Source organism: Propithecus coquereli, unplaced genomic scaffold (genome assembly GCF_000956105.1).
Source record: "Propithecus coquereli isolate 6110/MARCELLA unplaced genomic scaffold, Pcoq_1.0 Scaffold68, whole genome shotgun sequence".
Classification (NCBI taxonomy): domain Eukaryota; kingdom Metazoa; phylum Chordata; class Mammalia; order Primates; family Indriidae; genus Propithecus; species Propithecus coquereli.
The window spans coordinates 8,761,187-8,774,065 of NW_012152840.1; the positions used below are offsets into that span (position 1 = coordinate 8,761,187).

General features: G+C 35.4%; 1 protein-coding gene across 1 annotated transcript in view; it reads left to right on the plus strand.

The window, feature by feature from the left end:
* Window positions 1-12,879, plus strand: part of NSMCE2 (non-SMC element 2, MMS21 homolog (S. cerevisiae)) — a 214,206-nt gene that overhangs the window by 7,607 nt on the left and 193,720 nt on the right. The window contains exon 2 of the mRNA XM_012660842.1: window positions 453-623. Coding sequence (XP_012516296.1) covers window positions 467-623 — 157 coding nt within the window. The 5' untranslated portion in view covers window positions 453-466. The remainder of the gene's footprint in view (window positions 1-452; window positions 624-12,879) is intronic.

The following is a 12,879-nucleotide window of genomic DNA, read 5'->3' on the forward strand; positions in this document are numbered from 1 at the left end:
TACAGTTTTCAGAGTTCTGTATATGTCAGATAAGTTAAAAATTACAGGTTTTCAAAACCCTGCCTTATTAAACTACTTTTTAGTATTATTTTCTTTTTTTTGAAATTGTAATGTATGAGTGGTCTACTTTTTCTTACCCTTTTATCTTTTAAGGTTTTAAGAACTGTGCTGTTGTTGAATTCTTCAGAGAATTGAGAATCTTGTGGAAGAGGGTAATGTCCCTCTTTAGAAAAGAAGACAGTTACTTGTTCCATATATTGAGTACATCAGTGTTTGGTAGCCTAGATTATGGCACATTGCTTGGTATCCTCTCAAGGGATATAGGATATAGATAATTGTGTGACATTTGTGGGATGTTAGATACATTCGTATGCATGTTGACAGCAGTTTTATTTTCTTATGCAGTTATCATTCTGACTTACAAACCTATTTCATTGTGTTTGAAAACATAGGTAATAATTTCAAGATGCCAGGGCGTTCCAGTTCCAATTCAGGTTCAACTGGTTTCATATCGTTCAGCGGTGTAGAGTCTGCTCTCTCCTCCTTAAAAAACTTCCAAGCCTGTATCAGCTCTGGAATGGACACAGCTTCTAGTGTTGCTTTGGATCTTGTGGAAACTCAGAGTAAGTGATACTTAAAACTTACTTGTTTTGTGTCTACTTTGAGGTAACGCTGTGGTGATATTACTCTAAGGATGCCTATTGAATATCCCTGGGACAATCATTTAATCCCTGGGCATCTGGTGAAATGAAATTGACTCATTTGTGTGTGTTCAAACAGTTATGTTCAACTAGAAACTGCACTAGAAATTTATGGGGAAAGACATGAAGGTTCCTGACCTTAAGGAGCATACAATCTAAAGTATGTGACATTTGTGAATGAAAGGTATATAAATGCATTATGATATTGTTATTATCCAGTAGTTTAACTATACTTTGGTCATGCTTGATTTCTTAATACAGAGGTTAAGCCTATGCTAGGGAGACCAGCAAAGGAAGGCCTCTACAATGAGAAAAGTTCAACTCGGATGAAATTTACCTACATTTTTTTAATCAGAAGATCTATAAAGAACTTTTAAGTTGCCTGAGGGTCCAGTAGATGAGGAAACCATGTTGGAGGGCTTCTTGATTTTTTTCTCCGTGTATTGCTTTTCTTCCTATGACTTTGGAGCTATAGGGCAGAAAGACTTCAGTTATTATTATGGTCAGGTAGTTAATTGGATGTTGAACTATGCCAAAGTATGGTGATGATGATGATGGTCATGATGCTAAAGATAATAATAGCTGAATTTATTACATACTTACTGTGCGTTAGGCACAGTGCTATTTTTACATGTGATCTCTCATTTGATCCTAACGGTAATCCTGTGAAGGAGGGACTGTTGTTACCTACACTTTATACATGAGAAAACTGAGGCTTAATAAAGTTAAATGGTTTTCATAAGGTCACAAAGTTAGTAAGTGGTTAAGTAGGGATTTGAGCATAAGTAGCCTGACTTCATAGTTTCTGTCGTTAACCATTACACTTTATCAAAAATGTATTGTTCAGTCTAATGGCATTTGCAGTCAAATAACATTTAGTGACATTTAACTCAGAAAATTTTGGTTATTTTGTTGGGGATGATGTCACCTGATTTTTTTCTTTAAATGAAGCAAAATGAAGTTGCATCCTTTTTCTGAAACAGCCTGTCAGCTTTTGCCCTATGCTGCTAGTGAAGTTCTCAGCAACTTACCTTGGAAGTTCTTGTGTTCTGAAGCCAGACACTGCACTTTCTTAGTTTTAGTGTCTTCTGTTTATAAGGATGGAGCTGAATCTGGACATGGAGGGAAGGAGCTGGGACCTTTGGGGGCCATTGTACTGACCCTAGACTGTCTATTTCCAGGTTTGTTGTAATGGCAGAAAAACAAACCCCTACTTGACTAAGTGACAGCCATCAGGTTTGCTTTTCCTTGCAGCCAGTTGCAGTCCTGACTGACAGAAGTGGTACAGCAATTTGATTGAATGATAGTCTGTTCTTTCATGTGTCCAAAATTTGTTTTCTGGCTAAGAATCATCACCTTTTTAGATCTGATTCCTTTTGTTTTGACTTTAGTCCCCACCCAGGCAACAAGCAAAGTTTTCACTCTGTAGATTGTTACTTCAGAGTTAATAAAGAATGATCATCAGATTGAAAAATTATGTTGTCATGGACATTTGTCATCCTCAATAATTGTTGTCCTGAATAATTGACCTTTCATATTTGCAAATATTAAGCATTTAGTTGAGAGAATAGTTCTGGGTCTGGGTGCTTTAGGGGTATATTCTACTTTTACTTCTGAATAAGACATTCTTAAATCTAAAAATTTATTTAAATACGGAAAATAATAAAACCAAAAAATCATGATCACTCATAACCCTATCAACCATCACCTTATTTTATGGAAAAGGGGTAATAATTTTGCTTAAATCTTTTAAATTAAAAATGTTTTGAAAATTCCTTTATGATTTCATATGCTAGTATAACCCTGATATTTTCAAGGCTAATTTTCTTATTTTTCACTGTGTTGTAATGTATTTCTCCATTAGAGAATTGCTTCTTGTTATTAGGACTCTAGTTAAATGGAGGAGGTTTCTTTTTGGCCTTGCTCCTGTACTTTATTTCTTAAGTATCTTATTGAATAGAAGGAGTAATTAGAAGTAGGTGATTTCTAGTGGTGGTGGTGGCTACATTGGTAATAAAAATAATAATAACCCTAAGAAGCCAATGTTTGGTATTTCTTATATATAGCTTTTGTAACTGGAGCCAATTATAAAAGCAAAATATTATGACTTAAAAAAGTGAAGAATACTGAAAATATGTACTTAATTATGCTGTCTGTGGTACTAAAAGTATAAAGGCAATGTCTACACCAGGATGTGGAGAAAAGGGAACCCTTGTCCACTATTAGTGGGAATGTAAATTAGTACAACCATTATGGAAAATAGTATGGATGTTCCTTAAAAAATTAAAAATAGAACTACCATATGATCCTGCAATCCCACTGCTGGGTATATATCCAAAAGAATTGAAGTCAGTGTGTTGAAGAGATGTTTGCACTCCCATGTTTATTGCGGCATTATTCACAATAGCCAAGATATGGAAGCAACTTAAGTATCCATCACCAGATGAATGGAAAAAGAAAATATAGTGTATATACATAACAGAATACTATTCAGCTTCAAAAATGAAGGGAATCCTGTCACTTGAGACAGATTGGATGAACCTGGAGGACATTATACTAAGTGAAAGAAGCCAGACACAGAAAGACAAATACTGCATGATCTCCTATGTTGAATCTAAAAAAGTTAAACTCACACGCAGAGTAGAGTAGTGGTTACCAGGAGGTGGGGAAGGTGGGGAGATTGGGGATATATTGGTCAAAGGATATAAAATTTCAGTTAGGGGGAGTAAGTTCAAGAAATCTGTTGTACAACATGGTGACTATGGTTAATAACAATGCATTGTATACTTGCAAATTGCTAAGAGAGTAGATTTTAAGTGTTCTCACCACAAGTAACTGATAAGTATGTGAGATAATATAAATGTATACTTATCTTGGTTTAATCATTCCACAATGTATACATATTTTAAAACATGCTGTATACCATAAATATATAATTTTATTTGTCAATTAAAAATAAATTAAAAAGTGATTATTCATGTATTTAAAATAAAAAAAGTAAAGAGGGGAGGGGAAAGGCCATGCCTACAGAATGTTACAAATCCAGCTCCAGAAAAACTCAGTTCTTTTTTGCTGATATCTTTGTGTTTATTCATTCATTGTAGTGTCATCTTTGTAGACTCTGTAGTTAATTGGGTGAAAAAAGTTTCTGGTGAGAAATGAATTTTTGGAAGAGGAGATTTAAAGTGTGTTAATAAAAAGAATGACAAGGAAAATTTTCACAATGATGTGGATTAGGACCTGAACATGGTAAGTGTAAACCAGCCTTTTAGCATCAGTTTAGGCCTGCAAAAAGATTTGCAAGAATAAAATTAATATTCTTTTTATCCATCCTCTCCTTTCCCATCAGCAGTATTCACTACATTCATTTTGATGATCTGTTAATATCATCGTATTACTGAAAGGAACCCTAGTGGTTAGGCAATCTCTAATGAACGCTTTTGCCCACTGGTTCTTCAGGGGATGGTAGCTTTTCAGAGCAAGTGAGGTTTAGCAGACTCTAGGGTTGGACAGAGAGTGGAGGAGTGAGGTAGTGGTTGGGTAGTGTGACGGCCCTCCTATGAATTTGGTAGGATTCTCCTCCCTTTGGTGGTGAACCAAAGTGAATAAATTCCCTCTGTTATTAAGTCTAACAAAATTTAGACTTGTTTTCAGATTATATGCTCAAGAAGCCACCTGTGAACACATGATCTGAAAATGTGAGCATAAGCATCTTGCCTGGCATGTTTAGGCCTTTGGGATTTAGAATTGCAGCATGTCCCTCATCCCACTTCTTTCTGAATCTCTAAGCTTCTTTGCTTTATATTTTTCCCCACTACTTAACATTACTTTGCCTTCTAATATACTGTATAATTGGTTTATTATTGTTATTTATCACCTGTCTCTGCCCTCACTGTAAGCTCCATGATGGCAGGGATTTTTGTCAGGTGCCCCTGCCCCCTGCTATTGCCTGTATGTACCTGGTACATAGTAAGCATTCAATAAATGAATGAACATATTTAAAACCTACAAAGACAGTTACTATAAAAATTTCCCCTGATTGTCTAACTCCTTTATTCATATATACCCATGTCCATATCTAGGGATCGTATATACACTCCATCCATGCATATATCCCATCCATATCCGCATGTTCATACATACACAGCAGTGGCTGATTTTGCCCTTCTGAGTCCTTTGGCAATGTCCAGAGACCTTTCTGCTTGTCATAACTCGGGTGGGGAGCATGTGTGCCTTTGGCCTCTACTGACCTCTAGGTATTCAGATGTTGCTAAACATCCTACAGTGAATGGGTGAGCCCCTGCACAACTATCCAGCCTGCAGCAGTGGTGAGGTTGAGAAACTCTGATATACATATACATATACACACATATTAATTAACTGTAGGAAAAAAAAATTATCTTCCACTTAGAGAATTTTTGGAATTGGGAAGTAGAAAGCATAGGCATACTACTAAGGGTTCTTTGGGTAAATAAGACTTAGACTTTCATTGTTCTTTTTGCTGGCAATTAAGGCTTTTCCCTGTTTTCAGAGGTGATAATATTCTTCACATTCCCCTTATATTGTATATTTCTTTGTGTGTTCTATTGTTCTAGCTGGACTGTAGGTCTTTGAGTGTAGGATTTATGTGTAGTTATCCTCATGTCCCCTACTGTCAGAGCCTGGCACTAGACTTTGCATGTTTTAGGTTCTTTGTTGAGTGAATCAGTCAATCAACTAATTAAGGAATTTGGGTGTTGGGCCATGGTAGGAGTTTTGATTCAATCCATGGAAATGAGCAAATGTCACAAATTAGCCTCACTCCAACAACTGCAGACCTGATTGTTAAGCAGTTACCAACACACCACTGGCTATATCTCACATTGGAGCAATTGCATTTGGTAGATATGTTTGGCAAAATGCTCTAAAGTTTACAAAGCCTGTATTTTTGAGGAGCTTCTGAGTCATCTTGTTCCTCCACCAGTGAGATTCCATGACATTGATTTATATCTTGGAAATTATGTGTGAGATGTTCCCATTAAATCTATCATGGCCATAGTATATTGTTTAGTCTTGACCTGGGAGATGCCTCCTGATGCAACCATTTACAAAAGTTTTGATGTAGGTGAAGAAAAGGGAGCTGCCATAGCCTATGATAATAGGCAGGTCCTGTGAAATAAAGGTGCATGTGGTGAAAATCATGGAAAGAAGTCAGTATCCTTATTCTTACTCCACAGATGTGGAAATGAGGCTCATTGAGTGGAAATAACTTATCACAGGGCACACACCCAAGTTGCAGACTGGGAATTTGAACTTGAACCCAATTTGCCTGACTCCAGCCCCTTCCCTCTTTCTGGTAACTATCAATGAATGGCGGTAATCCTTAACAGCTGTTAGTGTCAGGCATTTTTTAGGTATATTTTTCCCAGTTCTTATTGCAATTATATGAGGTTTGTAATTTTACTTCTGTTTTACAAATGAGAAAACTTAAAGCTCAAAAAGTTAATTATTTTTTGACCAAGATCACAGAGCTAACGAATGGCAGAGCATTTGAACTAGCAAAGCGGTATGGTACTTAGGCCCATACATTGTTCAACAAAGATCCTTCTGTGTAATGACAGTGACAACACGAAAATTAATTTAAAAAAATCAGATCAATGTTTTTTTAGTGTGAAAAAAATTCTTCTATATTTTACCTGACCCATCTTTCTGTGACTTATTTTTACTCATTTGTCTGTAGAGGGAAATTTAGAAAAGACAAAAGGAAAGAAGAGTTTTGTCAGAAACTCATCCTATTATGGGTAGTTGCTCTTACAATGTCAGAATTAAATTGTGTGTGTGTCTAAGTTTACATTTCGAAGTCAAAAACTTAAGTCAATAGAGCAAGTCTTTGAAATTCCTTAACATACTTATGTCATTGGTAGTAATGTCTGTGATGTTACCTGTCACAGAGCTTGGGTTTGTAAGACTAGTTTTTCAAGAGTTATTTATTTTCTCCTAAGTGATATGTTTGTAGTTTGAGCCACAGAGTGAGGGGTGGCACTTATGATTATGACTGTGTGGACTGATAGCTATACTGGGGATGTATCTCTTGAACCAGTTTTTTTTTAAACTTCAAGTAGATAACTCTTTAATTATGAATAAATAGATACTTATTAAAATTCAGGTGTTTTCAAAGAAGGGCATAACATCAAGCTGAATTTAAAGAAATGCAAACATCTAAATATATTATGCTACTTCTCTTTCTGAACCCTTATTTCAAATTACTGTTTAAGGTCATGGAGTTCTCCTCCAGGACCTAAATGGAAAAGAAACAATTTAGCAAGGCTTCTTGAGACCTGCTGTTCTCTTGGTTACTTTATAACATAATTGGACAGAGCAGCAGTGTACTGTGAACTTGGAGTGGTGTCTATTATTAGGATAGATGACCCTTACTTTTAAAGCTTATGAATATTCAACCTCTTTGGCTTTTTCTTGTTGCCCAAGTGAGTGCCCCTTCCTCTTAAGATACAGTAATATGCCATATCCTGACATCCTGATACTAGTTAATGTTTGTTTTTTTTTTTTGTCAACGCATCTGGTCTTCCCTTTCAACTCAGTTTCCTGAGGACAAGGATCTCAGAGTGCTTATCTGATATCTTAAGAGGCTGGGACTCATTTAATGTTGAATCCATATATAAATGTGTTAGTAAATGGCTTTTAAGACTGTTCTCTTAACACAAATATTTAGATCCATAATGTAGAAAGTTGCTTTCCACAATTAAAAAATAAGCCCTTTTGTTAACTTATGAACCTAAGTTTTTAAGACTTTGCACTTAATTTTTGTGTACAGACTATCTAAGCCAGAGGTTCTCAAACTTGAGAGTGGATCAGAATCACTTGGAGGGTTTTTAGAAACACAGATTGCTGGGCCCTGCATCTTGAGTTTCAGTAGGTCTGGGATGAGTCCAGGAATTTGCATTTCTTACAGGTTCCTAGGCGATGCTGATGCTGCTGGCCCAGGGATCACATTTGAAGAACCCCTTTTAGTCATTATATCCCACTTGGTAGGAAGCATGTGCCGCTAGGTGGCACCAGAACACTTTTTTTGAGGTAGGCATTGGCCTTGACCAGTGTTTGTTGATTGTACAGTTTAAAACGATTATATGAAAGACACAATCACTAAATATTGGAATTTGGAGCCTGAACTATTCCATATACATAAAAAGTAAAAATGTGTTGATTTTATTAGAACAGAGAAATTACAGGACTATTAAGATTGCATTTTAAGATCAGCTCTTCTAGGAATGAGGCATCCTTGCTGGTTTCATTTTCAGTTATCCAGTTTATTCAGCTTCATTTATCAGTGATCAATGCAGGTGCTGTTACATAAATCACAAGTATAAATAGTATTTATTCTTCTGTTAATGTATCTTGATTTTACTGTTTATTATATTTTAAAAGCACTTTAAAAAGATTTATACATGTTGTTCATGTAAATTTCTTGTAATTTTGTCCTTCTATTACTGGACCTTAAAAAATGTGAAATATGCTTTCCTTTCCTATTGGTTTTCTTAGTAGTTTCCTTTTTAAGAGCTATTGAGAGGAAAGTTTTGGCTGCTGTTCACCTCGCCTCACCTCACCTCACCTCCTGTTACCGTGGAATCTCACTCCATAAATTTCCAATCATTCCGGCACCTCCAGGTTTTCTTTCTTCCACTGACAGTTACAGCCTGAGAGCTGGCCTGGTTTTTCCACGTGATGGCGTGTATGGAAATAATTACTTGCTATGTTCTCCTGCTTGCTAAGCTCTCCCATCCACATTAGGATGTCACTTTTTGAAATAGTAAATGAGTCACTTTTTAGTTTTTAAAACGGAGTATGTATAGTATCTGAATACCGTCTGGATTTTTCTAGACTCCTGAGAATAATCTTTCTATTAATTCTGCTTTTTTGTCTTTAGAGCAGAGGCTTGGGTTAGGTTTCAGTGACCTATAGGATATGAAAACAACTACCGCAGAAAAAACTGAATTGGAGTCACTTAATCAGATTAAAAAATTAGGCTAGCATTTGGTTATGTATCTTCGATCGTTGGAAGGAATTGAGACTAGTTTAATGCTGAACAAAGATGACAACTGATGGCGCAAGTGGAACAGACTTTAGGATCATTTTCAAAACATCGGGCTCCTGTTTAAAAGACAGAAAATTTTATGTCTGGCAGTATAAGCAGAAAGGAGCTTTTAGTAGGCTGGTGATTTACATAGTTGAAACCAATTTGATTATTCTAGAGAAGATTATATTATCCAGACCTATTCTTTCTCCTTGTTTCTATACTTTACAAATGAGATTATATATTTGTGTTATACATAAATGTAAAGTATTATTTGTATATAGCAGTATTGTCCAATTAAATTATAGTGTTAGCCACATGTGTCATTTAAAATTTTTTGCTCTCCTCATTACAAAAGGTAAGAAGAAAGAGGAGAAATTAATTTTAGTATTGTTTAATCCAGTATATCTAAAATGTTATTTCAACATATAATCAATCTGTAAATTACTAATGAGTTATTTTGACTTTTTTGGTATTAAAATCAGAATGTTACAGTGCATCTCAATCTGGACTAGCCACATTTCACATACCTAATAGCCAGGTGTGGCAAATGGCTACTGGATTAAACAGCAGGTACATAGGTTACTTCACTTTTCATTGACTCTATCAGAAAAGGGCAAGAAATTGTAAGGGCAGTTAAATCAATTAGTTTTGCAACTTTTTAGCAGTTTTGGTGAGTATTCAAATCAAACTATTTGGTAAAATGAGATATTATCTGTTGATTTCTTTTATAGTTGTCACTTCTCTACCACTGGTGTGATTGGTATTTTAAAACATAAAATACCAATTAAAAAATTGTTTAGCCAGCTTAAAATGACGTATTTCTGGGGATCCTATTAATAATTACTTCTGTTTGAAATGTCATATGATAAATTGAATCCACATCTACAATACTTTCACATTTTGTAGCTGATGTGGTAAATTAGTTTCTTATGGTATTGGGCAAGCCAAAGAGGTTAAGCCTCTTAACTTCAGCAGCCAGAATACTGTACTCTAGTTGCTGTAAACAATTAGGCCTGTCAGCAATTGACCTTGGAAATGCTAATTTGCTTGTCCCTGGGTGTTGCCTAAGGCACTGGCTTTCTCTCTGTGGGTGGGAGTTATGAACCTAGTTTGGAGAAGAACTAGAGGCATTTGGGGCAAGCTCCAAACAGATGTACTTTTTGCTTCATTTTTGCATGTGACCAAGTTGCAAGAGACATGTTGTTTGCATGAATTTCTTTGAAGGCTTTGTAGAATCAGATGTGTATCCTCTGTAAGCCTCTTGCCTTTGTTCACATAATTTCCTCTCCCTAGAATGCCTTTTCCCTGTCAAGCGTTTAGAGGGTACCTATTCATCTTTCAAGGCTAAGTTCATCTTTCTTTGGTAGACATTCTTCTCCCACCCAGGCCAAACTGATCTCTTCTTCGGTTCCTCCATGTTTGCTGTGCATTCGTTATCTAAATCATAGAGCACTTCTTTGCATTCAATTGTTTGTAAGTCTGAATTCCCACCACTAGATAAGGGGGTTTGAAAAGGCCAGTTAATGCTATCCTGTCTCCCAGCCAAGTTATGGTCTTGTGTTCCACACTGTCTCTGTTGCACTACCCAACTCTGCCATTTTCACTCAAAAGCAGCCATAAACAATATATAAACAAATGGATGTAATGCAACCAGTAGCGGACTGTACTTTACTGGTCATTGTTCAGATAAAAGTCATTCTATGATAGTCTCTTCTTATATGATAGTCTCTTCTGTAGGCTAAAAATGGGTTAAAATTTTACAAAATCAAAATATAAAATGATACCTGCAAAGGGTCTATGGAGAAGATAGCAGCAATGGTTCTTGCAAAGAATTTTTTTTACTGGCCAATTCATTAAATTACTGATGGAAAATAAATTTTTCGAAAGAACATAATATGAGCCTTGACAGCTTCCGTATCATGGATTGCTGAAAAATCTTACTTGTGAAGTTCTCTGTAGTCAGTTATATATATTCAAGTTCATGTGTTTTAATTTCCTCCTTTCCAAAAGCCCTTTGTGTTTTCTGAAGTTAGTTCCACAGTATTTACTAAGTACCTATTATCTGACGAGCACTGTGCTAGAAATGTAAAGATATGAAGATATTTCAACAAACTCATAGATCTTGTTACAGATATTTTCTCTCTTAACAATCCTATGAAAATGAGGGAGACATTTGACAGATGAGAGAGCTGAAGCTCAGAAGGGTTAAGTGACTTGGTTGAAGTCACAAAGTTTAGTTTGACTGGGATGCTACTCAAATCCAGAATAGCTTCTCCCACGTTCATTTGCATGCACGCACACACACCTTCTCTCTCTCTCTCTCTCTCTCTCTCTCTCTCTCTCTCTCTCTTTCTCTCTCTCATACATCTTGTATATGTCAACATGTCCTCTGCTAGTCCCAGTTGTCTTTGTATACTGTAGAGCTATTAAGCTTGATACATTAAGTAAAGAATCTCTCATTATGGGATGCAATTTTGCTGTAATGAAATTTATTTCAGCAGAGAATTAATTTAGTGTTTAATCACCTTAAATTCTTCTTAATGGAATTTTACTTATTGTAACCTAGTTTTTAAAAAAATCCTTCCAGTTAATTACCTCCTCCAAACTCTGTTAGCTTTTTAATCCTTTTGTTTGGTGACTTTGTTAAAATAATAACTTTCTTGGGGTATAATTCACACATTTAAAGTATACAGTTTGGTGGTTTTTAGAATATTCACAGGCATGTGCAACCATCACCATAATCATCTCAAGAAAAGAAACTCTGTGCCTTTTATCTATCACCTTCCTATTTCCCCATAACCCTTATTCCTAAGGAGCCGCTAATCTATCTCTATAGATTTGCCTATTCTGGACATTTCATATATTAATAAATGGAATCATATAACATCTGGTCTTTTTTGAGTGGCTTTCACTTAACATTTTCAATGTTCATTCATGCATGTTTCAGTCAGTACTGCATTCCTTTTTATAGCTGAGTAATATTCTACTATGTGGATATGTCACATTTTGTGTATCTATTAGTTGATGGACATTGGGTTGTTATTAATAAATTATTATTTGGATATTATTAATAAATGTTGCTGTGAGCATTTGTGTACAAGTTAGTATCTCACTGTGGTTTTGTTTTGCATTTCCCTGATGAAGTAATGATATCTTGTGCTCACTAACCATTTGAATATCTTTGGAGAAATGTCTATTCAGATGCTTTGCCCATTTTTAAATTCAGTTGTGTGAGTTCTTTATATATTCTGGATATACAAGTCTTTTATCAAATATGTGATTTGCAAATATTTTGTCCCATTGCGTGTGTTTTCCTTTCACTTTCCTGATGTTTTTTTGAAGCACAGAAGTTTTTAAATTTGATTAAGTCCAATTATCTGGGTTTTTTTTTTTCTTTTGTTGCTCATGTTTTTGGTATGATAGCTAAGAATCCATTGCTAAATCTAAGTTATGTGGATTTACCCCTGGTTTTTTCCTAAGAGCTGTATAGTTTTAGCTGTTTTATTTAGATCCATTTTGAGTTAATTTTTCTAAATGGTTTGAGTTAAGAGCCCAATTTCATTCTTCCGCATGTGGTCATCCAGTTGCCCCAACACCATTCTTTCCCGATAAAATGGCCTTGGTCACATGTTGAAATCTGTTGACCATAGACACATAAATTTGTTTTTAGACTCTCAATTCTATTCCATTAATGGAATTCCGAATGACTTTCCTTTTGCCTGTACCACAGTGTCTTGTTGCTATTGTTTGTAGTAAGTTTTGAAATCAGGAGTCCTGCAACTTTGTTCTTCTTTTTCAATACTGTTTTGGGTATTTAGGGTCCCTTGCAATCCTGCATGATTTTTAGGCTCAGTTTATCAGTTGCTACAAAGAAGCCAGCTGGGATTCTGAGGGCATTAAATGAATCCTTAGGTCAGTCTGGGGGAGTATTACCACTTTACCAATATTAAATTATCTGATCAATGACCATGGGAATTTTTTTCCCATTTATTTAGATCTTTTAAAATTTCTTTCAGCAATGTTTTGTAGTTTTCAACTATAAATTTTATACTTATTTTGTTAAATTTATTCATAAACATGTTATTCTTTTTGATGGTATTGTAAATG